This window comes from Sarcophilus harrisii, chromosome 4 (genome assembly GCF_902635505.1).
Source record: "Sarcophilus harrisii chromosome 4, mSarHar1.11, whole genome shotgun sequence".
NCBI lineage: Eukaryota > Metazoa > Chordata > Mammalia > Dasyuromorphia > Dasyuridae > Sarcophilus > Sarcophilus harrisii.
In genome coordinates this window covers 388,726,891-388,754,730 of record NC_045429.1, presented here as the reverse complement: position 1 = coordinate 388,754,730, position 27,840 = coordinate 388,726,891, and the positions used below count along the sequence as shown (strand labels likewise).

The 27,840-nt window shown below is 35.3% G+C and overlaps 1 protein-coding gene across 6 annotated transcripts in view; it reads right to left on the bottom strand.

The window, feature by feature from the left end:
* NVL (nuclear VCP like) overlaps positions 1 to 27,840 on the bottom strand; it is an 84,616-nt gene that overhangs the window by 18,063 nt on the left and 38,713 nt on the right. For all 6 annotated transcript variants that reach the window (XM_012547910.3, XM_031967056.1, XM_031967055.1 and 3 more), the window contains exons 13-18: positions 21,369 to 21,633; positions 19,375 to 19,593; positions 18,626 to 18,730; positions 13,867 to 13,929; positions 9,137 to 9,256; positions 3,057 to 3,156 (exon numbers count right to left, since the gene is read on the bottom strand). In XM_012547910.3, the coding sequence (XP_012403364.3) occupies positions 3,057 to 3,156; positions 9,137 to 9,256; positions 13,867 to 13,929; positions 18,626 to 18,730; positions 19,375 to 19,593; positions 21,369 to 21,633 (872 nt within the window). The remainder of the gene's footprint in view (positions 1 to 3,056; positions 3,157 to 9,136; positions 9,257 to 13,866; positions 13,930 to 18,625; positions 18,731 to 19,374; positions 19,594 to 21,368; positions 21,634 to 27,840) is intronic.

The following is a 27,840-nucleotide window of genomic DNA, read 5'->3' as shown; positions in this document are numbered from 1 at the left end:
GCAGCAATGATTTGAGCTGGTCCAATATGGGAATTTTTAAAAATTCTTATGGAATACTACTCAGTCTCATTCTTAGATTTTTAGGTTTTATAGAAATAGCTGACAAACATGAAATTCTTATTCACTGTAAATGGCTATGGTTATTAATGTCTTACACTCTGTAAATCACTATGGAAATAAACTTCACTAAATCCCCCCTCTCCCCCCATCCCCCGATTTCTTGTACAAGTGGGAATTTATTAGATATGAGAGAGAGGACTGAGTGGTAGATAAGATTTTTACAGTTAAGATGCTAGTTTCTCAGCAAGAAAATACCACCCTATAGCTCAATATTGGTAGATAATTTAAACGTAAGGAGGATAAAGAAAGAAATCGCATATTATTAGAAAGATCTAGGTATATAGAAGAATTCATGAACAAAAGAAGCTAGACAGAGGCACAGGTGGTAAAATTAGTAATTATGATTACATAAAATTAAAAGTTTTTGTATAATCCAAACCAGTTCAACTAAAATTAAAAGAGAAGCAGGAAATTGGGGAGAAAAATCTTTGCAGCAAGTTTCTCTGATTAAGGTCTCATTTTAAAAATATATTGCAATTTAATTTAACTTAAGAGCCATTCGCCATATGATAATTAGTCAAAGGATATGAAGGCATTTTTTAAGTAATAAATCTAAACTATCAATAGTAATATGAAAAAATATTTTAAATCACTAATTACTAAAGAAAAGCAGATCAGAACTGTGAAGTACCAATGTTGAAATGTGCTGTGGGAAAACAGGTAAATTAATAATATACCCTTCATGGAACTGTGAATTGCCAGCTATTCTGGGAAGTAATTTGTAACCATGCCAAAAATCATTAACTGTGCATGCTCTTTGTCCAGTGATTTGGCTGCTGGATCTACCCCCAAAAGATCAAAGAAAAAGAGTAAGGATCCATAAAGAAAAATGTGTAGCTAAGTGGGTGGATAGTGTTAGGCCAAGAGCCAGGAAGAGCTGAGTTCAAATGGGGCCTCAGACATTTGGTGGATGTGTGATCCTGGGTATCACTTAACCCAATTGGTCTGTGTTCTCATTTGTAAAATGGAGAGAGAAATGGCAAACCACCCCATTATCTTTTCTGAGAAAATCCCTGACAGCGTCAAGCACAACTGAAATGACTGACAGCAACAATTAATAAAAAAAAAAAAAAAAAAAAAAAAAGGAAACAAACATATATGATTTTCTAAATCGATCTATAAAATAGGGGTGGATTATGTACTATACTAGTACCATACAGAGTTATAAAAAATCAGATGAAATAATATATATGAAAAAGCTTTACCTAGAAATAGTGGGAAATGTCTCTGGAGTAAGAACAAAAGTATTAATAGGATCTTATATTCCCAGTGAAAGAGATACAAAATTTGAGTAAGACAAGCTCTCTGTTCCCAGGGAGTTTATTGTTTAATGGAGGTAAAACAAATATATAAAAGACATTAGGAACGTTTAAAAATACATAAAGTATACATCAGAATCATTGCTTTGATAGCCAAAGGGCCTCTGGAGGGTCATCTCACTTAATCCTTTAATTTGACATATGAGGAAATTAAGGCCCAGGATAGTCACTTGCTCAAATGACTATTGAGGTCTAATTCAGCTCCTAACAGATAATGAGTGTCCATTACACTATACTGTCTCAAATAAGTACAAGTATAGTTTCTGGGAGGTTCGAGAGAGAATATAACTGCTGACAGAGGAAGGTAGGAACAAACTGGGGTAGGCTTCCTAGAAGAGGAATCTTTGCACTGGGATTAAAATGATGGATAAATATTTAAAAAGCTAGCAATGATAAGGAATGCAAAGGATGGCATTCAAGACACAGGGAAGATCATGCACAGAGGTATGAATAGTAAAACGTCAAGTGTGTACAAGGAAGTAGTTGAATTTGAAAGAGGGTACCTATGAGTAAGAGGTATGATTTTGAAGACTAGAAAGTAGGATATATTTAAGATTCTAGAGTACCCTAAATCCTAGGCAAAGGAGCCTGAATTTTACTTCAGTGATAGGGTTTCTATATATTTAATGAAGAACAACTATTCCAGTACCTTGAACACAGTAGGATATTAATAAAAGTTTGTTGACCAGAATAAAAAAAGGATGGCCACAGCCTGACTACCACTGTTCTGTTTATTTCTCCAGACTGAAATATCCACACCGTAAGTATAGAATGAATTATTTCAAATCTAAACCTACAATTATATAATTTTCTGAGACAGTTTGCAACCTGGTTGTCAAGGAATACCTATCCAACTGTCTCCTACCTTGTCTGATTCTCATAGAAACTCAAGAGTACTACAGAATCTTAATGGCCACTTTCAATAAGTTAGAGCAGTCTGAAATAATGTCCTATACACAATTCCACGTGAATTACTTTCCTACCTTCATGTATAGCTGTTTTTTTTTTCTTTTTAACATTCTGAACTTGAAGAGAACTAGCAAACACAATTGTCTCTTGACATGGCATACTATTATATCTGAGTTACAAGGGACAATAATTGAAGTAATTTGTCAAGGACTTTGAGAAAGGTTAATTATAAAAGCATTGTGTGTCAAGTTTTATTCAGTATTTTCTATAAGGTTTTTATTCTTTGAAGCCAATAAAATTTAGAGGATGAATAAAAAAGGAGAATGGAAAAAATAAGCTAAACAGAAGTACAAAACATTTTGATAGAGGGGTCCAGTGACAACCTACTTGTCGAGTTCAGACTATACTTGGGCTCTGTTCACATCTCCTTCTTAGTTCCCGCTGCTCTCACCACCAGGCCCAGATTCTCAGTACCTTCTCAGATGATCTGAGAGGCCCTCTGGGTCTGGGCTCTTGCCCTCACAGGGGTGGGGCCCTGACTCCCTTACCCCTGTGATCATTCCTCTCTGTCCTGGAACTGCGACCCACAAAGGGATAATGAGTAACCATTCTGCCCAAATTTCTTTGCGCTTATCACAAATTGAGCAAAGAACACTTATTCTCAGCTCTGAAACCTCTTTTGTCTCATTTTATTCCCCAATTTCTCACCTGGCCTGTTGGTGGCTGCCAGAATGTAAACCTGCTGCCGGGATTCCACACCGTCCATTTCTGTAAGAAGCTGACTCACCACCCGGTCACTGACAGCCGACTGAAAAAGAAACAGGCTTCCATGAAACACAAAGGGAAGCAAAACCACAACCACCAATCAGCTTCTTAGACCAATATGGAAAAACCCACCATACAACAGTATGTTTGTTAATTTGAAATCAACTACTTTTGTAGCAGAAAACTTAAGTGCAGACACATCATTTGGAGGATGTTTTTAGAAGGTCTGGCCTAAGATTAATGAACCTGGATGATGCTAGAATTCACAAACTTACATTGAAAAGTTAAAGTTTTTAATAAAATTTTCTCTCATTCCAACAAAATTTGTATATGCCTTTTCTTTTCTTTTTTTTAATTATATAGCTTTTAATTTAAAAGACATATGCATGGGTAATTTTTCAGCATTGACAGTTGTAAAACCTTTTGTTCCAACTTTTCCCCTCCTTCTCCCCACCCCCTCCCCCAGATGGCAGGTTGACCAATACATGTTAAATATGCTAAAGCATAAGTCAAATACAATGTATGTATAAATGTCAATACAGTTAGTTTGCTGTACAAAAAGAATCAGACTTTGAAATAGTGTACAATTAGCCTGTGAAGGAAATCAAAAATGTAGGAGGACAAAAATAGAAGGATTGGGAATTCTATGTAGTGGTTCATAATCATCTCCCAGAGTTCTTTCGTTGCTGTAGCTGATTCAATACATTACTGATCTATTGGAACTGATTTGGTTCATCTCATTGTTGAAGAGGGCCCCGTCCATCAGAATTGATCATCATATAGTATTGTTGTTGAAGTAAATAATGATCTCCTGGTCCTGCTCATTTCACTCAGTATCAGTTCATGTAAGTCATTCCAGCCTTTCTGAAATCATCCTGGTGGTCTTACAGAGCAATAATATTCCACAATATTCATACATCACAATTTATTCAGCCATTCTCCAATTGACGGGCATCCACTCAGTTTCCAGTTTCTGGCCACTACAAACAGGGCTGTCACAAACATTTTGGCACATACAGGTCCCTTTCCCTTCTTTCAGATCTCTTTGGGATATAAGCTCAGTAGTAACACTGCTGGATCAAAAGATATGCACAGTTTGATAACTTTTTGAGCATAGTTCCAAATCGCTCTCCAGAATGGTTGGATGTATTCACAATTCCACCAGCAATGTATTGCTTTTCTTTTTCTTAAAGTTCTTCAGATAAGTGTGTTGGCTGTTACACTGCAATGTCTAAGATAAGATGCAAAACAGCAAGATAGAGTTGTAGAAATAATGACAAATAAAGGAAGCTGGGTGGTGCTGTGCATAAAGCATTGGGCCCAGAGTGAGGAAGACCTGAGTTGAAATCCAACCTCAGGCACTTTCTAGATTTGTGAACTTGGATAAGTCATTTAAGCTCTGTTTGTCTTCAACTATCAAATGGGGATAATAATAAGACCTACCATGCAGGATTATTGTGATAAGTTTTTTTGAAGCATTTAGCAGTGTCTGGCATACAATAGATGCTACATACTTATTTCTTTCCCTTAACTATTCCTCATAAAGGAAGAATAAAAGAATGCAACAGATTATAGTAAGAGTGAAAGGTAGTTTTACAAAACTTATTTTCATAATTCACAGTGACACTTGTATACAACATAAATGTTTTCTATATAAAGAAGTGGTCATTAGTCTAATATTTCTTTCTCTTAAAACACTAACTATATCTAATTACTATCCTTGTATCCCAGATTGTAAGGGCTACAATGAAGACAAAAGATGAACAGAACCACATTACATTTCAAAAAAAATTTTTTTTTTAATCAGAAGAGGACAGAAATACATAGCTTTGTGTGATTTGGGAAAAGCAACTAATATATTTTTTTTTAAGAGTTTTTTTTTTTTTTATTATAGTAACTTTTTATTGACAGAATCCATGCCTGGGTAATTTTTTTTACATTATCCCTTGCACTCACTTCTTTTTTTTTTTTTTTTTTTTTTTTTTTAAATTTTTTTTATTTAATAGCCTTTTATTTACAGGATATATACATGGGCAACTCTACAGCATCAACAATTGCCAAACCTCCCGCTCCAATTCCTCACCTCTCACCCCCCCACCCCCTCCCCCAAATGTCAGGACGACCAGTAGATGTTAAAATATATTAAAATATAACTTAGATACACAATAAGTACACATGACCAAAACATCACTCTGCTGTACAAAAAGAATCAGACTCTGAATCACTGTACAATTAGCTTGTGAAGGAAATCAAAAATGCAGGTGTGCATAAACATAGGGACTGGGAATTCAATGCAATGGTCTTTAGTCATCTCCCAGAGTTCTTTTTCTGGGCATAGCTAGTTCAGTTCACCACTGCTCCATTAGAAATGATTTGGTTGATCTCGCCGCTGAGGATGGCCCGATCCATCAGAACTGGTCATCATCCAGTACCGTTGTAGAAGTATATAATGATCTCCTGGTCCTGCTCATCTCACTCAGCATCAGTTCGTGTAAGTCTCTCCAGGCCTCTCTGAAATCATCCCGCTGGCCATTTCTTACAGAACAGCAACATTCCACAACTTTCATATACCACAATTTATTCAGCCATTCTCCAACTGACGGACATCCACTCAGCCTCCAGTTTCCAGCCACTACAAAAAGGGCTGCCACAAACATCCGTGCACATACAGGTCCCCTTCCCTTCCCTATAATCTCTTTGGGATATAATCCCAGCAGTAACACTGCTGGATCAAAGGGTATGCACCGTTTGATAACTTTTTGAGCATAGATCCAAACTACTCTCCAAAATGGTTGGATTCGTTCACAACTCCACCAACAATGAATCAATGTCCCAGTTTTCCCACATCCCCTCCAACAATCATCATTATTTTTTCCTGTCATCTTAGCCAATCTGACAGGTTGCACTCACTTCTGTTCCGATTTTCCCCTCCCACCCTCCACCTCCTCCCCTAGATGACAAGCAGTCCTATATATGTTGAATATGTCCTAGTATATCCTAGATACAATGTATGTGTACAGATCCAAACAGTTTTCTTGAGCAACTAATATTTTAAAAAAGCATAAAGGTTAACTCCCACCTACATGCAAACTCCAAGCAATAATGCATAGTGAAACTATGCAAACCAAAAGCATCTTTCTGAGGTGTGCACTTGTAAATTCTATGCCTTTAATATGATCATTGCAGATTTAGATTTCCCAGCAAACAAAAATCACTATTTCAACATAATCATTGGTATGGTATGGCAAGAGAAAGAAAGAATAGAATAGTCACGGTGGTGGGTAAAAGCCCAACTCACTTACTAAATTTTCTTGGATTGCCCTGACAAAAATTAGTTAAAGAAATCCAATATCTTAGTACCCTATGCTCTACCACCTCCTTTTGCAAAAACTATTTTTTAAAAAAAGTCCTAGTCAATATTTTTTTTCACATGAGGCTCTGTTCAAATAGCTTTCATAATGTTGTTGCAAAGATTAAATAGAGTCAGCAAAGATGCTGGAGCAAGAACTTCAGCAAATAACTGTGTCTCAGGATCCATTCTCAGACTATAGGATAATTTTGATACTTGCAATATCTCTGGGCACAATGGTAATGATGCTTTGTGATGTGAATCTGATGGTGGACAGGATGAGAACTGCAAATTGGTCTACTTCTCACCCCAGGTGGTCCAGTTTTACAGAAGCTAACCCTGGAAAAAGCAACTTTAACTGTCCCAAATACAAATGTCTACAGGGCCACTTTAAATTGTGTTAGTATATTGCATTAGTACTTCATATTACTGATAATGAGATTAAACACAACAATAACAACTAGAAGAAGGACTGACAAAAATTGTGTTTACACCAGCAGGTTGGCCATGGACTTGCGGACAGATTACCGTAGATGTGTCCAGGCACACCTGACTGTGTCAGCAGACAATGAATCAGCTTTGCCAAGGTTGCAAAGCACCCAGTTCTTGTAAATCACTGCTGCTTTCCTGTACTATTTCCATAAGGCTCTGGGAGAGGAAGGGAGAAAAGGGGACTCTAGTGTCTTGGTTGCGAAAAACCATGATAGACAACAATAATATTCAATAACAAAGTATGATAGACACAATGACAAATAAGTGAGGACACACTTAGGGAGTCTTACTTCACTCTAACCTGCTCTATGCTTCTCTGGATATTTTGTATTCATCTTCTTTTGTGTTCATGGTCCACTTCTTGTTAGTTGTTCAATGTATTGCCATCTGTTTTGTTTCCTATTCTTTGTTATCATAAAAACTGCTGTTGTTTTAATGGTAACAGGGAACTGGTTGAATAGTATTTATAATCTTAGATTGTAGTGTTAAAAAAAAGATCTTGGAGATCTGGTCAAGTCCACTCCTCTTTATAAATACGAAAACTGAAGCCAGTTCAGGTAAAAGGACTTGATCAGAGTTATAGAGGTAGAAAGTTGGGACTTAAAGCCAGGTCTATAGTATTGGCGGTGAAAAAAAAATGGGTCGAGGCATTCTGCACTAAATTCTCTGTGCTAGATCATAAGATTTATAGATGCTTGATGATGCCTCCAATATAAAGCATTATTTTTCTAATACACAAAATGTGGAATTTTCTGTATCAAGTAATTTATATTCTTATACTTGACTAATGTTGCCTTCTCCATTTATAAGAAAATTTAGATAATCCATATGTAAGTACTAGGCCATTTGAAGTACTATGTCTTCATATACCATCCAGGAAGCTTTTTAAAAACTTCCCTTTAAAAACATGTAATATGGCTAGCTGCTCTCTAGTCAGGGCAGTCTTTAATCTGAAGTCCATGAATGAGTTTTTCAAAATATTTGCCAACATATTTCAATAATTATACCAATACATTCAATACATTTAAATATCTTTTGTAACCAGATGTGTTTTACTTTATGCATTTAAAAACATTATTCTGATAAGGATTTCATAGGCCTCAGCAGATTGCCCATGGATCCATAACACAAGAGGTTAAGCCATGACACAACATGGCTCTGGGGGATTAATGCTTAGATGGGTTAAGTATGTGCTTAGGGTCACAGTTGGTAAAGGTCAGAGGCAGGATTTGGACTCAAATTTTCATGCCTCTAAAAAAAAGTATTTTATCTGCTTACATTACACTGTCTCTATATACTCATTAAAGTTGAGGCAATATGCCACATTAAATGCATGTTTTCTTTTTTTGTCTTATCACTTAAAAAAACAACTCTGAATACAAACAAATGAAAACTGTAATCCTATTTAAAAGTGTTTGTCCAAGTACAAGAGAGCAGCCTAATTCCAGATTGTTTTTCTAAGGGAAAAGAAAAATGAAAACATGATTAGGGTTTTCCCTCTGCAGGTTTTTAAGTAAATCCTTAAGAACATTTAGATTTTTTTTTTTCTAAAAAGGATATATTTAGAATGTAAATGTCATGTCTTTTCATGCTAAAGTGAAAGGAATTGAAAAAAAGCCATTCACTGGCTGAAGAGTGAATAATCAGAAAATTTTGTGGCTCTTTCTGGAGCTGGGTTATTAGTTCAGGGGAAAACTAAAGCCAAAGGTCCAATCTGATAGTTCAACTAGAAAACCATGGCCCCAAATTCTGTTATTAATCCCACTTTTAAGTGAATCTCTTGAAGCCTCATTAGAAATCCAGAATGACAAAATTTAATCAAATTAAAAAAATCCAAAAAGTCCACTTCTGGGCCTCTGGAGTTGTGATCTGGAAGTCTCCTTTCTCTAGAGCCAAGGTGGCAAGGAATAATGTAAGTTAAAAGAATTGAAAGCTTAAGTTCCTCCCCTTTGTTATTATGTGGAAAAGAAAGTATCAATGCTGTAGAGTGTCAAAGTACACACAAGCAAGGCAAAATGAGGACAAAAGAATCATGGCTCAGCACAATGTACCCCTGAAAAAGTAAAGGCAGACAATATTTCACAAACTCATTTGCTAAAAAATAAGAGACCACTGCAAATTAGCCCTCTTTTTAAAAGATCTAAACAGATACATATAAAAGTTTACCATCTGCAAGACTCACCTCCACTTTTGCTCTTTGAGGGCACAATCCATCTATTTCATCAAAGAAGATGACACATGGTGCTGAATTTCTAGCCCGCTGGAAAACCTGTCGCACAGCTGACTCACTCTGTCCAACGTACTAAATATGCATGTTAACAAAAAAGAGAGTTTAAGTTGAGTGTTTTATGGGTTTTTTTTTTTAAACAATACTACCAATATCCTATCAAGATGGCCGCCTGAAGGTCACAGGAAAAAGACTCCTTCCTGCTCCTACCCGCTCCCCCCCCCCCCCCCCCCGACCAAGCCAATGCAACATAGTCAGAAATCGGACATGTGTAGACAGCAAGGCTCTGTGCCAAAAGGAGGCAAAAGGAAAAGCCAATCTCAGGGTAGCCAGAAAGGCCCAGGAGGTACGGGGTGGGGAGAGGGTAGTGCCCAGCTAGTACAATGACCAATTCTTAAGACCTAATAGCCCAGACAAAGCCCAGGAGCTCTGAGGGCGCTATCCCTCAGTCCTGACACCTACAAATGGCTTCAGAGTTCCAGGGAGAGCTGAACTCTGGAAGGTGGAGGTTGTAGCTGACCACCCCTACTGATCAACTTATTTCTAAGAAGGACAACAAAATGATAAAACAAACTGTTATTCTGCCCCGCAAGAAAAACTTGAGAAAAAAATTAATGGCATCTTAGAATTCATGACAGCCAAGGAGGGTACAGCTTTAACTTTACAAAAATTATAGGCATAATTCCATGACCTGAGAATCAACAAAGAAAGACTCCACAAGAAAAAGAACCTCTCTAGAAAAAGTCTGACAATACAATTGTGAATGTTCCGGATGAGAAAGCAAAGAGGGAACATATAAAGGAGCTAATCTAACACCTCACGGCACCTTCTGATGAACTCAAGATTCTAAAAATGTATGTATATATACATTCTATACATTATGTATAGAAATGAAGGAGGAAAATATAACCAGGGATAGACATTAAGTTGCATAAAACTTCAAGAACTTCCCCAGAAAGACAGAAGCCTCAAATGAGTTAAAAGCTTGAAAGATGGAAAGGGAAGCAAAAGGAACTTTTTAGGTATATTTTAAACAAGGACAAGATAAGGGTAGTTTCAGTGCTTGGGAGAGTTGGTAAAATTTGAATGTAAGACAGGGAGCTCCCAAACTATTCAATTCTTACTTTGATTCAGTTTTCTCCAAGAAAAGAAAAAGGGACAGAAGGATGGACAGACAGAGGGAGGGAAGGAAGGAAGAAGTGAGAGATTTCTATGGGTACGATGGAGAAATCCAAAGGAAGTCATCCCAGTGGAAAATTAATTCAGGATGCTTTACTCAAGTAAAACTTTATTAGGAAGGAAGAAAACACCAATTCACCTAGTACTCTTTCCCTCCATAGTTTTGTTTGAGGTCTGACCAAGAAAATCATATAGAGGTCATTCCAGAAACATCTGGACATGCAGGTTTACTGAAGAGTTCCTTTCTACTAAGTTCAGAACAGAAACAGATTTAAAATCCAGCAAGAATATGTGCAGTTGAAAGAATCTGATGAGGAAGCAAAGGAGATCACGATTTCAAAAAATAAACATTAATTGCTTCCAGCCTAGTTAAAGACATTCTGCTAGAAAGTTTTAGAATTCTTTCTAAAGGGATGGAATAAATGTTGCCTTGTCTAAAAGCAAAGGATTCAACAATCCTCTCACTTGCTTCATATATATCTTGTGTAATCACCTTTTTATGTTCTCAGTTCATCAGATAAGTGAGTTGGGTAAGAAGAAATTTTATTTTCTACCATTTATAAATGTCCTTAAAATTACAAAAGAGTAACAATTTAGTTCTTTCTAATAAACTAATACTAACAAACTCTAATAAATATATTTTTTAAAGTACTAAAAAGAATTGAAAGGTTTCTTCCAATCTCCAATAAAAATGTAAACAGGGAAGCTAGGTAGTACAGTGGATAGAGCACCTGAAGTCAGGAGGACCTGAGATCAAATGTGACCTCAGACACTTAACACTTCCTGGCTATGTGACTCTGAGCAAGTCACTTAACCCCAATTGCCTCAGCAAAACAAAACAAACAAAAAAAGAGCAAATAAATACAACCTCCGAGATTTCAACTCTGACTTAGCAAATTGGCAAAAATGGCAAAAGATGAAAATTCAAAGGGTTGGAGGGGCTATGGAAAAACAAGCATAAAATATTGCTCATGGGACTATGCAATTAGTTCAAACATTCTAGAAAGCAATTTGGAATGATGACCCAAATAAAAAGACCAAAATGTTCACCCTCTTTGACCTAGAGATCTCAGTACTATCTCCCCAAGAAGGTAAAAAAGATCAACCAATTTTTATGATAGCAAAGAACTGGAAACAAAAGAGATGACAATAATTTGAACAGCTAAATAAAAAGTGGCACACAAAAATAAAAAATAATGAATATAAAGTATTCAGAGAAGCACGAAAAAAACTTTTAAGTACAGAGTGAAGAGCCAAATAATATATAAAATTAAATTAACTTAAAAACAAAGAACCCCAAAGGGAAAATAATTATAACCAGAGAAGAGATGAGAAAATACACCCCCCCTTTTTTTAAAGACAATGGGAGTCAAAACTGTATATCCTATCAGATTAGTTATTTTATGAAGATGTTGTATTCTTCATTTTAATTTTGTTATAAGAGTTGGTGTACCATGTAAAGGAGAGGAAAGTATAGATTTGGAAATTAAGACAGGATAAATACAAAAGATATCAATAAAAATTAATAAATTATTTTCAAAGAAATTTTAATGCTTACAAAATAGAAACACAATTACAGGTGATTTTCTATGTGTTATGAATCTGAATTGCTAAATCAGGATCCACACACAGAATACATAAATTCAAAAAGCATTTGAAATGCACACAAGATCATAAGTGTAGTAGTAATGGCATTTCTTAAAAAAAACCACCTTCTTAAAGCAAGATCCACATTTGACAGTGAATTGTTTTGGTTTTTCCTTCAAAGCTTTTGCATATATCCTCTTTATAGATAATTCTCCCAAACTTCTCAACGCCATTAAAACTTGACCCTCACAATCTTTCTCTCCACCACAGCTCCCATCGCAATTATATTAATACTTATACTGATGCGGGTTGTGGTCCCTTTAAGAAACTAGTCCTTTCAGACTGATTTATCCTTTCTGATTCCCAACCCCATAATATCAATTAAAGAAGCTAGGACCTTTGGTTCACAAATCCTGGTCAAAAGCATCCCTTTGAATTCCAATAGAAGATTCGGGCCTGTCCCAGCCTCCATCAGATCTGAGCCAACTTGAGCTGTTCCAGCCCCCATTCTAATGATCTGCTCAGGTTTCCCAACCTTCACCAAGCAAACTCTAGCCCTCACTGAAACCCATCGAGGAGCCAATTTGGGACTCCACCCACAGAACCCTTTCACTAAATCTCTTATTATAAAAGAGCCAAGCTGGAGTCCTCTCTTTATTGAGAGTCGAAACATGCCAGCACCATGCCTGATACCAAGGACTCTCTGCCCACTGGAATCCTGTTTCTGGTGCTCTCTTATCTCTATCTTCACCTATTTCCTTAACTAGACTTTAACCTTACTTCCAAACCCCATAATAAATCTCTTTTATCAACTTAGGTTTTCCGGTCTGTAAATTCCTTTACAGGGGACTCTTGAGCTGCTACTAGACCTCATTTAACTCTCCACCCTTGCACCAAATCCAGTGGGGTTGCAGGGGAGCTCTATTTGACTCCCGTACCCTGAACCTGCCACTAGACTTCAATTAAACCCTAATTTCATTTAGGTACCCCAAAGCTAGACCTCATCAATACCACTAACCTAACCATACAATTCTTCAACCTCCTAAACTTAACCCTTATTTAACCACACACATAATTGCACTTGAGTTAGATTTCATATCTTAAAGAACCATACCACTTCTAAAATTCTTTTTTCCCCCTGAGGCAATTGGGGTTAAGTGACTTATCCAGGGTCACATAGCTAGAAAATGTTAAGTGTCTAAGGCCAGATTTAAATTCAGATTCTCTTGACTTCAGGGCTGGTGCTCTATCCACTACACCACCTAGCTGCCCCACATTTCTAAAATTCTTAAGTTTAAATTTTCATCTTTTCTTTAATAAGCAAGGAGTACAAAAATATGAAGTTTTGAAAAGAGTTACAAAATATAAGTGACCGCATAAAAACAAGCTCTAAATCATTAAGTATAAGAGAAATAATAAACTGAGAGTTCAGGAAAATGGTCAAAGATGACAAAAAATAGGAACAATCAGTGTTGGAGGAGCAATAAGAAGACAGAAACCTTGGTGCAATGATGACAGAGATGTCAAATAGCCAGATTACTCAGGATATCAATTTGGAAATATGTAAGCAAAATGACTAAAATATCCATAATCTTGGCACCAGAAGTTCTATTGCTGGGCAAGTAACAAAAGAAAAATTAAAGATAGAAACAAAATACTTATAAAAGCACTTTTAGAAATAACAAAAAACTGGAACCAATAAATGAATGATGGAGTATAAACTGGAATAGTTTCCCATCAATTGAGAAAAGGTTTTTTTAAAGGCATTATGAACACAATGGATCATTTTGCAGTAAGAAATAAAAAATATGAAGAAGACATTTAGATACTTTCTACTCTAATCAGAACTAATTTTCCTTTTCCTAAAGTAGTAATTAAAGACATCTCAATCAATGGTTAATATCACTAATATTACTCACCATATTTAACAATTCAGGGCCCTTCACTGAAATGAAATTCAGTCCACATTCATTTGCAACAGCCTAAAAAAATGAAAATGAAACAAATAAGTTGAATATTACTTATTGCATGATAACTGTTCTTGTGTCCCTCGTTATTTTTCCCAGCCCTTCTTATAGTTATGTTTATCTTCCCTTTTCTCAGGGATTTCAGTAAATTATAATGAGTGAAGATGAAGAAATGAGCCAGAACTAAATCAAAGAAAGCAATAAAAATGCTAACCGAAACAGTCTATGAACTATATGCAAATAACACAAGCTATAAGCAAAACAACAAATACTATCCTTGTTTCACTTCACAAGCTTGGCCTGCAGGCCTTGGCAAAAATTCTAGCAAAGTAAATTGTATTAATATTTATATAAGGAGCAACAATTTATATTTATTTATAGCATTATTTATGTTATTTATAAATTTTTATTTATTATTTATATTATATATTATAATATTATATGCATTATTTATAAATACATTTATAACAATTTATATGAGTTCTTTTTAGGGGAGTAGTTTTGCATTCTTAAATGCCTACATTTCTCTGGGAGAAAAAAAAAATGGAGCTTGAAAACTACATAAATAGCCGTATACTTGAAAACATAATTGTGACATAGGTTTAAAAAAAGTTATACAAGATGCAGAGTTGAAGGATAACACACTACTATTGAAAACATATGATTCAAATAGAATAAGTTAGGAACCAGAATCCAAACAAAGAAATGAACATTGTTGAACAGATTAAATCAGAATTTGGCACAATAACTTCTTTTAAATCTATCTCATTCTTTGGGAATCATACCTCCAAACAATTCAAAGCAATTGAAAAATTGTGTAAGGGGGCAGCTAGGTGGTGTACTGGATAGAACACCAGCTCTGACGTCAAGTGGACCTGAGTTCAAATCTGACCTCAGACACTTAATACTTCCTAGCTGTGTGACCCTGGGAAAGTCACTTAACCCCAATTGCTGGGGGAGAGGGAGAGGAGGGGGAATCATCTAAGTTAAAAATTTGAAAGAGGTCTGAATGAATAAATCATATAATTTCTCTGGGTCTCAGTTTCCTAATTTATACGAGGCTGTTGGATAATATCCAAGGTCCTTTCCATCTCTAAAAATCCATGATTACTTATTTCTTGTTGCATTTTGACTTTCTCAATTAACCAGACTTGGGAGAAACCTTTAAAGCCACTGCAGCCCATGTTCTGACAAATCTAACCAGTATGGAAATGATTCATATCTTCTGTGCTGGACATGGACTGTGTATTGTTTGAGGGCAAGTCTATAAACTTAAAGAGTTTATAGAGAGTTTCATCAGGAGACGGGTTAAGAACTCAGTGAATTTTTCTGGGCAACAGTAACTCATGAAAATAATTTACTAAGGCAGAGAAGGACTGGAAATTGCATAGAGAAAGATAATATAAACAATAATAAAAAATATAAGTATTTTGAAATATTAAAATAATACCTCCCTAAGCAAGTGATTGGGAATATGACATTCTAGACACAAATGAATTTTGTGGGCAACTAAATTTAATCTTTACATTCCTGAACTTTTTCTCTTACACCTGTTTCCAAAAAAACTCACTCCTGTACCTTCTTAAACTTTACATATTGAAGGAGTGTGTATGTCAAAATAGATTATTAGCATACGGAAACTTCCCCATCCTCCTTCACTGACAGAGATTAGCATGTCTTCTGAAATTAAGAGGCTTTTACAATTGCCTGGGGTGCAAGTCAAGTGATTTGTCCATAATTTTAATCTAATAACTAAGGTACCATGAAGACCTATTGACTAATGCCCAGCTGTTTCTTGCTCATGCAGTAGCCTAGAATACTTTAATTACTGTTTCTTTTCCATTTCAAATAACTCCAAAAGGCATAAAATACCTGAGGATTAACCTCCTAAAGCACACAAAAGACTTGCATAGATTCAATTACAGAGTACTCCTTAAAGAATTAAAGAGCAATCTGAAGAACAGAAGGAATATTCAGTTCTCATGAACATAATACAACATAACAATTAACATAGTTTTAATGCTATATATCAAGTCAAATTATCAAGAGATAATTTTACACTTTACAGAACTTGATAAAATAATATTAAAATTCATGTGAAAAAACAAAAGATCTGGAATATCAAGGGAAATGATAAAAAGTAAGAAAGAAATGAAAGGACAATAGAACTTCAGATCTCAAACTATATTATAAAGCAGCAGTCATCAGTTTTGATCTGGTATTGGTTAAAGAAAAGAAAAACAGATCAACAGAATAGACCAGAAAAGGGAGATATAGTCCAGCAGAAATTAGGCTTAGACCAAGATCCTATATACTATATTTCACATGGAATCTTAATGAAAAGACCATAGTATAAAAAAATTAGAAGACAAACAAAATAGATCAGATGCCTCTTAAAGTTATGTTAGAAAACTATTCTTAATCAAACAAGAGTTAGAAGAAAATACAAAATTACAAAATTTTGATTACTTGAAACTAACAATCTTTTGGACATATAGTATTAACACATCTAGGATAAGGGAAGTGGCGGAATGAAAAAAAATTGTCAATTTTTTTGATATATATAAACAATAAATATATACACATATATGTATATATGAATACACATACATATATATATATATATATATATAACTAATAGCTATTCTCCAATAGATAAAATGGTTGAATGATACGCAAAGACCTACAATGTATTAACAATGATATAAAAAAATGCTCCAAATGAGAAATGTACATCAAAAAAAAAAATGCTGAGGTTTCACTTCACATCTTACAAATTGGCAATTGGCAATGTTTTAAGGGTTATAGACTCATAAGCAACAACTAATATTTTGTTTGTAGAATGGTGAAATGGTAAAAACCATTTTGGAGAGCAATTTGAAATTATGCAGATGGAGTAAACAGAATAAATAGGGTTAAGAAAACAATATACAATAACTACCAATGTCAATAGAACACAACAAAAAATTAAAAGCAAATGTAACAAAATTATAAAGATCAAATGGGAATCAAATGAAAATATATGAGAAGCCACCCACAAATTACCCCTTCATGAGGAAAGGAAGGTTTTTTATACTTTCTCAATGCATTGATCAAGTTTGCAAACTTTTTTTTTTCTCTAGAAAATAAATACTATTTGTCATATGGAATGCCTCTCAGAGAGGAGGAGGAGGAAGAAAGATACATGAGATATAGTGATGTAAAAAAGAGAAAACGACAAAAAATTTCTTTAAAATTTTGCTATACAAAATAACGGTTTGGTCATGTATACTTACTGTGTATCTAATTTATATTTTAATGTACTTAACATCTACTGGTCATCCTGCCATCTGGGGGAGGGGGTGGGGAGTAAGAGGTGAAAAATTGGAACAAGAGGTTTGGCAATTGTTAATGCTGTAAAGTTACCCATACATATAACCTGTAAATAAAAGGCTATTAAATAAATAAATAAAATAAAATAAAATAAAATTTTGCTATACTATTTTTTTCCCTGACAGGACTTGCTTATTGTCAGATACTAGTAACCCATTCTATCTCACATTACTTTAGGTGCTGCTAAAATGCTGTTTACTGTCTTTTAAAAAAATGAAAGAATTCTGAGACAAACCACATCAATGAATTAAGTTGGAAAATTTCAATAGAGAATTCAAAGTGAATAAGTAACTTTATGTCTTTCCATGAAGGAAACAATGTGGGCTTCATGAAGAATGCCTTTTACTATGATACTTGAAGCTTTTTCCACTAGAATTTGGGCTCCTTGGGATCAGATTTTCTTCCCTTCCCCCTGCCAGTGCCTGGCACACTGCTGCTTAATCAATTCCTTCCAACTTGACTTATTTCTAAACTTAAAATAGAGATTGCTGAAAGTCTGATGGGTGAAGAAGGCATACACCATTCTTTTTGTTAGGCAATTAAACAAAGCTGGGGTAACAATAAGAGTATTAAAAGCTGAAAGTTAAAATGGAGTTTTTAAAATTTGGGATTAGCAATTATTTATCCCAATTGACTTAGCAAAGTTATCGGTAACTTCTTTAAACAAAGCATTATGCAGAATTTATCAGTATGTAAAATAAAATAGAGCAGCTAGGTAGTGCCAGGCCTAGAGTCAAGAAGATCTGAGTTCAAATCCAGATTCAGGCACTTACTATGTGACTCTGGGCAAGTCACTTAACCCTATCTGCCTCAGTTTCCTCATCTGAAAAAAATGAACTAGAGAAGTAAATGACAAACCATTGCCATTTCTTTGCAAGAAAATCCCAAATGGGGTCACAGAGTTGGACACAACTGAAACAAATGAACAAAATCAAAAAACAAAGCAACCATGTCAGACACATATGTTTAAAAGTCCTAAGTGTAATTATGACCAAAGAAATATAGAATCCACAGAGCTACTACTACAGTTTCAATCCCAAACAGCTCTCATCCATCAGTTTTAAATTCTCAAAATCTTGCAAACTTGCAATACCCCCCCCCCCCAAAAAAAAAGAGGCCTGAAAAGTATCAAGTATATGTTCTTCAAAGTAGAAAAGCCCAAAAATAAGACAGTGGCTCATAACTATCAAGGTAGCTAGTAAAAGTGCTATTAAGTTATGATAAGTTTTGTTCCTTTTATCCAGACATTACTTGTGAGAAAACCACGCCACATAGGGACATCTGACTTGATCACAGTGTGTGGTACAATATACAGAACATATGCAGTTGAAACACCCACCTTTGCCAAGAGTGTCTTGCCACAGCCAGGTGGTCCTGCAAGAAGGATACCAGCTGGAGTCATTAATCCAAGAGCTTTAACCTGATCTGGATAGCGCAATGGGGCCTAAAAACAAAAATCCCGACATAGTTTAATTATCAGTCCGTTTCCAACAGGACTACCAAATGGAATTAATGATTTGCAGTCTTGATGTTCCCATCAAAAGGACAAAATACAAGGTTGGGGAATCAACTGGACCATTTTCCCGCAAGGCACTATTTATAAAAATGCTTGTTAAAAAATTTTCAGAAATCACTCAGGTTTCTGGAAAATGTAAATTTTACACAAATCAGTATAGTAGAGGCCTGTCTAATATACCTTCTCTTGCAATTTAAACTGATATCCATTTCTTATCCTTTTTCATTTATTTTAACAATAGATTTGATTTCAATTATTATTAAAGTTGATTAACAAGTAAAAATGAAAATTTAACACAAAAACTAAAAGATGAAGTTAAATTTAAAAATATTTCTTTTTCAAATATATTCAATTTAGAATTTGGCTTCAGAATGAAACCTGATGTATCTCTGGTTCAGCTGACACATAATCGCCAACTAAAAATAAAGAAAAATCTAAGGAAAGTCTTAAAAGCACACACCATTCCTGCAATGAAGGTGTTGAAACCAAGATACCTATGTACACAACAGGATACAATAATGCAATTCTTTGTCTTTCACTGCTTCATGTGATTTAAAATTAAACACACCTACCAATATTGCCATGGTAAGCTCCTCTCGAATATCTTCCAGTGCTCCAATATCTGACCAGGTCACATTAGGGACAGTGACAAAGCCTTCTCTCTTAGCAGAAGGTTGTACTTTGGACAAAGCAACAATGAAATCATTCATTTCTATGCATAACATTTGCAGCTGCTCTTCTGGGATGGAGTTTTGGTCCTTTAGCAACTCTAGTAGCCTCAGTAATTCATCCTTGGAGACAGAAGATATGGAGACAGGGAGAGGAGAATCAGATAACATTTAGGGTTTGCTGAAAAGATCACATCTATGTTTTTATACTTATTTTTAACACCTCTTCTCCAATCTCCTCCCCGCTCCCCAGACATCTGTTGTTATTTCTCGGAAGTTAGAATAAGCTTCTTTATAAATTAATGGTTTTCCTAAATTGACATCATTGTGAATATGACTTGGTGCCACCAAGGTTACATACGCTGCAATGACATGGTCTTCCATTAATTTTTTTACAATCAATCAATCAAATATTTATTAAATGTCTACTATATATACAATGTCTAGCAGTGTACTAGATGTTAGGAGGATACAAGTACAAGAAATGAAAATGTGAATTAATATCCTTTTCATTTCTGTTTCTTAAGCTTACCTTTTGAAATGTGAGGTTTCCTTTCATTTGGAATGCCTATTTGGTGAACACCACTTTTAAAAACTCCCTGCTTTCATTTAGTGGAGAAGCCTTCAGAAATTCATGTTACTAACAGAAGGCCAAGTAAAGGATTACAGAATTATTAAATAGACCAAAAATTACTTTTAGAAATGATTCTATATTTTATAACACACCATATGATTTATTAAAACAATTCTCCCCCAATAGATTTTAAAGGTGATTTCATTTATAAGAATTTGATTAACAATTAACTTTCGCATATTTGAAGAGTTAGAAGGGACCTCAGAACTTGCCTAATCCAATAAGGATCCCTTCTACCATATCCCCAACAACTAACTGGTCACCTAATCTGTGCTTGATTAAGAATTCTTAAAGTTTATTTCCCAATTCAAGGCTGAGGTACTTCTTGATGTAGTTTTCTCTGATTCCCTCCCCCCAATTCAAAGCATTCTCTTTAAAATTTCCTAGATTTACTAATTTTCTCCTTCTCAAATTTGATCACTTCTCTCCTTTACCCCAATCACAATGACCCATTATTAAATGAATCCATATTGATCATATTTCCAATAACTAATCTATTGCATAATAAATGATTACTGAATTATTAACTTAAATAAAGTTTGCTTGTAGTTCCCAATAAGAGCTGATCAGACACAGAACAGTACAGACTGGATTTAGAGAAGGAAAATCCAGTCAAATCCCAACTTTGCCACTTTATTACTTCACCACGAGGGGCTTTTTCTGGTTATAAAATAAAAAACTTCATAATGTCTAGGGATTCATCTAAATCTAAATATGTTATCAAAATTTTCCTTGAAAAGTTTTTGCCTGACAAATATTCTTCTGAGATTATTGTGACTGACTTCACACTGTATTGGACTTGAAACTGGTACTGCGGCTATTATGGAAGGGAATATCACCTTAAAACAACTACAAAAGTCCATTGAAAAACATGCCCAAATTGCTTAAAACCCTTGTAATTATATAAAGTTTGCTAAAGATCCAGTCTACTCAAAATAAATAATTGAGAAGGAACTGTAAATTTTTTTAGAGCCCAGCTTCTAAAACTGTGGGTCTCATAATTATAATTTATTATCAGTGAATGTTTGATTCCTATTTTATAGACCTATATATTCAGGGGTCACATAAAAATTTCTCAAGACAAAAGGGATCATGAGTGGAAAAAGTTTGAAAAGCCCTAAAGACAAACTTTCCTATAATTTTAAAGTAAATAACAGTTACTACTTCAAGCAATGATGCCAATGAATAGGTAGTCTTATAAACATAAACTGGCTTGACTTAATTAAAATAAAAAACACAAGGAAGAAGGCTTGTAGTCATTTACCTTTACAGGAAGGTCCTGTGGTTTTAAATCATTTTCTGTTTCCATCAGCTCTACCAGACTTCCCTCCATTGTCATATCTCCAGACTGGTCATCTTTGTGCTTCATCACGTTTAGCTTTAACAGAACCCTATCAACAGCACAGCTGACTGCTTCCTGACGTAGTGCCATTAGATCAGCACCAACGTAACCTGGTGTAAGGTGGGCTAAGTGACGAAAATCAAAAGCCTCAGGGAGCTTCATCTTTCTACACAAAGTCCGAAGAATTCTGTTATGGGGAGAAGCAGGAAGTAAAAATGTGGGTATCCATTTAAATGCATAAAACTATCTGTTAAATTAAAATTAACTCTCAAGATGCTAGAAAAAAAAAAATCAAATTCATCACACCTCAATCCAATCCAAATATTTAATGACCATTTTTGATTCCAAAGCACTAGGCCAACTTGACAACATGATGAAACTTTTTTGGATATCCCCAACTTCTACTCTTCCTGTTATGCATTTAATATTTGTTTATTATTTATAGCAAAAGAGCTAAGATGAAATAGTGAATAGCCTCAAAACCAGGAAAAGCAAGCTTATTGCCTCTGGCATATGCTAGCTATATAATCCTGGCCACGTCTCTAAGAAAGTAAGACTGAAAGAAAAAAAGGCTTTTATAGAAAAATACTAAGAACTGCATTGGTGCAGGAAATTTTCTCATCTGGGAATTCCCTATAAAACACAGGTCCAATCTATATCTCTAACTATTTATTCTATATATAATTAAATATTATTCATGAGTCTTCTCCGTTAGAAAATAAGTTCCTTGATAGGGATTGTTTTATTCTTTTTATGTGTAGAAAGATACTATCCTAGAGGGGTGGGAATGTTTACTTCATTACCTCACTTACACTAGATATATGCATAAATGATTATCAGTTGACTAAGAAAAAAAAAATGAGTAGTCTGGATAGCAGTAATGAGGACTTGCACCATAAGACAATTTCTGGCACATTTTGTCAAATTTCTGGCTTGACTTAAAGATGTCATCCTTGGAGAGGTAAGTGAATGACTTAATGAATTAATTCATTTATTACATAGTTACTACATACCAAGAAGTATGCTAAGGATAAGGGATAGAAATAGAAAAAGACAATCTCTTTTTGATAAGGAGCTCACATTCTACCTGGGGGAAACATTACATTAAAAAGTGGACAGTCAATGTTGGAAAAATTACTCATATATATGCTTTATAAATTAAAAAAAAGTGGACAGGATAAATGAAAACCTCAACAGTGCGTCAGATGACAATGCCTGGAGTCTTCACAGCATAAAAAGAACATCAGATGACAAGATCAGGAAGACTTTAGGAGGCAGCAATCAAATGGTAAAAGTCTAGTCCAGAATGCTCCATTTCACAGGAAGTGAACTGAGACTCACTACTAATGTGACTCAACCAAGAACTAAATGATAAAGTACACATGATGGATACCTTAGAGGAAAGTGACTTTTAGATGTCAGAATTCAATAGAGAGGAAAAACAGACATCATCAGATATGCCTCCAAATTCTAGGGACAGCACAGTTTAAACAGAACTAAAATGATAAATAAGAAATCAGCAACTGTTTATTAAGCATCAGTTATATGCCAGGCAGCGGTGAATACAAAAAAAAAAAAAAAAGAAAAAAAGAAAGAAAGAAAGAAAAAAGAAACACTCCTTTCTTCCAATGAGCTCTCATTGCAATAAGAGAAAGGAGGAAAAAAGGGAGAAAAGAATTCCGATAGACAATAAGGAACCAGAAATTAGACATCTAAGTGTTACAAATAGCTTGACAAATACAATAGAAAAAAACAGCAAATGAATCATGAAATTTGGAAAATTTTTAACTGGTATCATTCTCTCTTTAAAGCCAATTTGGTTGCTAGAGTACAGAACTAAGGATACATGCGATTCATTATAATCCTCCTTATTACATATGTATGAGAAAACAATATTGCTGATAAACAAAAGGCTCCACAGAATAAGACCTGAAATCTAATCCTGGTATTGAATCTGATCTCCTTGTGATAACATAACTGATATCATCATCAACACCTCCAACCCAAGCATTTGTTTGACCTACTAGAGTCATGAAGTTGTCATAACAATAACAACAATATAAAAAAGGTCTACCATTTTATATATATTTTAGGGTTTGCAAAGCTTTTACAAATATCTCATTTGGTTATCACAATAATCCTGGAAAATAGGTGCTACTACTATCCCCATTTTATAGTTGAGAAAACTGAGGTGGACAGAAGTGAAGTGACTTGCCAAGGGTCATACAGCTACTAAGTATCTGAGATTGGATCTGAATGCAACTTTTCCTAACTCTAGGGCCAATGCTACATTTACTGCAATAAATTTTATTATACCTCACTCTCGTTCCCTCATATGTTTTAGGCATTTTAATCTCATAATAAGAATAATTATGATGAGATAGGCTTCACTGTTAGGAATCCAATCCTATCAGATTTCTCTAGCCTAGACTTGCATTTTAAAAAATTCTGAATATAAATATTGAAAACCCAATAAATAATCCATGATATAATGACTAGTTTTCAAGTTTTGCACCAAGAAGACTCAGCAGCTTTTAAAAATACATTTGACATAGTGATAAGAATAATTAAATTCATATTACCATTATTAAACTACTTCTGGCTTCATGGGAAAAGCCTGGGACAAGGAGCCAAAGAAGAAGAAAGGGTTTGAAATGATTAGGAAATTATGTAAATGATATGGAAGAGTTTGCTCTACTGAAATTGGTCAGAAATTAAATTTAGGGAGGAAAAATTCAGGAGAAATTAAGGAAAATTTGAAAAATAATTTGCTGGTCCAAAAGTAAGTTAAATAGGACATAAATAGACCAAAGAGGATTTGTTGTTATCCAGTCATGTCTGACTTTGCAGATCCCCTTTTGAGATTTTCTTGGCAAAGATACTGGAGTAGTTTGCTATTTCCTTTTCCCGATTCATCTTACAGATGAGGAAACTGAAGAAAACAAAGTGAAGTGACTTGTCCAGGGTCACATTGCCAGTAAGTATCTGAAGCCCTAAGTTGAACTTATGTAGATGGATCTTCCTGACTTCAGGTCTAGCACCAGTCACAAAACCTCCAACTTGTCCCTTAGGAGAATTAAGGAGGATTAAAGATAATTAATGAGAAGAACCTGAAGAGAAAGCCTACAAAAGGAAAAAAAAAAGATTCACAGACTAAGTTATAAAGTGGGGGAAAATGGTGAAAGAAAAAATTGGTTTAAAGCTTAAGGGGAAGTGGGTGTGGCTGTGGCATTGTAGTTAAGACTAAAGAAAATTACCAAGATATTAAGAGGTAGTAATAGCCTTAAATTTTAACTTATGTTTAAAACTTAGAGTTGATAAGCGAACAAACACCCAAAAGTAGCAAGGTCCACTTCATAATTAAACTGAAAATGCTCTACCCAAAGTGATCCCTTACTGCCATATTGAATTCCAAATTCTAAATCCCTTTTGAGTTCTCTGTACATTTTGTCACTTGTTAGTTACTTTCTTTCTCCATTTCTTTCAAGTTTTCAAGAAAAGGCTTCTCGTACTTATCTATCACTCTTTCTCAGGTTCCTCCATCCATAGTGTATACATAGATGGCGGAGTATCCCCCAAAGCTCTTTCTTTGGCCCTCTTCGCTTCTCCCTCTGTTATTACCTTGATGGTCTCATTGGCTACTACAATTTCAATTATCATTTTTTTTTTTTTGCAGATGACTGTCAGAACTTACTTATCTAGAGCCCCACCCCGACTCCTTACTTACTGCTGGTCTCACAGCTAAAATTGTCTATTAGACATCTCTACAACTTAAGCTCAATGTGTCCCAAGCTTAATTTATTATCCTTTTCCTTCTTCCTAACTTTTGACCACCATCCTCCCAGTCTAGTCACCCAAGTTCACAACCCAGTTATTCTCCAACTCCCTTACTCTTTCTCATTCTCTACAATCGACCTATTCTTAAGTCCAGTGGATGCTACCTTTGGAATATTTCTCATATCCACTCCTCTCCAGGTCATTCGAATTCATGAGGGAAACTTATTGAACTTTCTTATATGGGATATCAATTCCCTGCCTGATCATTTTTGCTGTCATTTGCAATGTAAAGGATATTTTTCCTTTCAGAGAAAACAGAAAAAAATAAAAATGGAACATTTCTGTGTTGTCCTTGTTGGCAGTTCCCATCCATACCAAGAGGAGTTCCTTTTTATTTGATTCTTTTTCTCCCAATACTAAAACTCCCTTTTTATTATCTTTAGCTTCCCATAGCAGCCAAGACTATTCTGAGCTTTAGCTCTCCTAAAACTATTTTTATAGAAGCAAGCCACACTCAAAATTTACCCTCTATTACTTGGCCTGAAATCTACTTTCTTTTTTTATCTCTTTTTAAAATGTAAATTGGGGAGCAGCTAGGTGGCACAGTAGATGGAACACCAGCCTTGAAGTCAGGAGGACCTGAGTTCAAATCTGACCTCAGACTTAACACTTAACACTTCCTAGCTGTGTGACCCTGGGCAAGTCACTTAACTCCAATTGCCTTAACAAAACAAAAAAACAAAAACAAAAAAAAAAAGTTAATTGTTTGGAGTTCCTTGGCTATCCATACTGATATTTTCAGACAAATCCCATCTTCCCCCTTCCACTGGAAGACAAAGACTCTTTATCTTCACAATATTCTCAAGCATCTCCTGTTCTTTTGAACTGAATTCCCTTGAAGCATTTTACTTAAGAAAACCCTATCTTTCTTCTGTACCTTGTGAAGTATGCTTTCCTAAGACCTAGAATACATAGTATACTTAGATTTTCTCTCCTTTGTCAGATCTTCAGAAGGTAGTGGTCATTTCCTATCATTTTCCAGTGAGAACTGGATTTAGGACATTCAGTCACAACCCAATCACAAATTGGTAGAAATAGAATATTAGGCAAGATGGGACATGAGTTTGAACATTTTGATAATTCCTAATTTCCTAAGTCTGTTTATCTTTTTAGTTTACTCATGAACTGTCTTTGTATTGTTATTTAAATGTCTCATGTGAGCTTCTCTTCTACTTCTGACTAATAAACTTGTTCAAAGCAGGAATTGTCTTCTTATCACAATGAATAGGGCATTGGATTTGGATTAGGAAGTTCAATTCTAGCCTCAGGCCCTTAATAGCTGTGTGACACTGGGCCCTGTGTTCCTTCTACCATTACAGAGAGGATTTAAAACAAGAACAATGCTAATTGCAATAGGCAGCACTGTACATGTTATTAGAGAGCTACTTGTGGTATGGAGTTACTAACTCAGGAAGACAATATTTATCAAAGATGAGATTTGAACTCAGATTCTTCTAATTCAGGGTCTATTTTCTATACAATATACTGTCCTGCCAATAAAACAGAACAAAACAAACAAAACCCAACCCACCATCATGCTGTCCTCACACAGTTGAATATGTATTTATAAGTGTTTTAACAAGAATAATGTATGCATCAGCCGATCATCTATGTGGATGTCCCTGGAAAGTATACTACCAAGGTAAATGAGCTTATCCATAGAATTAAACTTTTCTCCATTTGCTGAAACCAATGGTCATAGCATTTGAGAGATTCTGTATCAGGCTGCTTATCAAACTGAAGGTCCACCCAGCTGCTGTGCTAACCTCACTGCTGTATACCCATGAGCCCTGGTCAGGATGCCAGGGCCATGCCAGAAGTACTCTCCATTAAGACTCTAAAGATTACTTGGAAAGACACAATACTGGACAATGGGGCTCTCTCTTAAGCTAAACACTCAAACTATACGCAGAAAGCCTAAGTGTGGAGGGATGGCCAACGTTATCTAAAAAGTTACGTGATAGAGAACTGGCATAAGGCAAATGCTCACAGAGAGGTCTAAAGAAGTGGTACAAGGCTTCTCTGGAGACCTCCAGGATAACTGTGAGACCTGGGAGAGGCTGGCACCGGACCACAAAGCATTGGGTCACTGCTCCACAAAGCAGAAATCATATACCACAGAGGAAATCAGCCAGTCTAAAGACACCTTCATCCCAAATGTCCCTTCCTTGTGGTAGTCTCCCAAGCTTCCAATGGACTGACCAGTCACAGCTAAACATGGCTCTCTTTGAGGAGAAAGAACAACTAAGATCACACCAGCTAAAGCAGAGAGGAACTACCACAGCTCCTTACACCTAATCCAGTGAAAGGAAGGAGCCAGGAAAAAATAAAGGCACATCCCTAGCTTTCCTTTTGTATTCTCCTCTCCTTCTGTGCTTCTTTAATCATCTTTTTTTCCTTCCCATATGCCACCCCCCTCTTCTTCTTTAATTCTCTTTATCTCTTTTTAGTTTTATGCCCTCTCCCTGATTGGATATATTGTTTGTGACACTAAGTGAAATAAGCAGAACCAGGAGATCATTGTACACAGCAACAGCAAGATTATATGATGATAAAC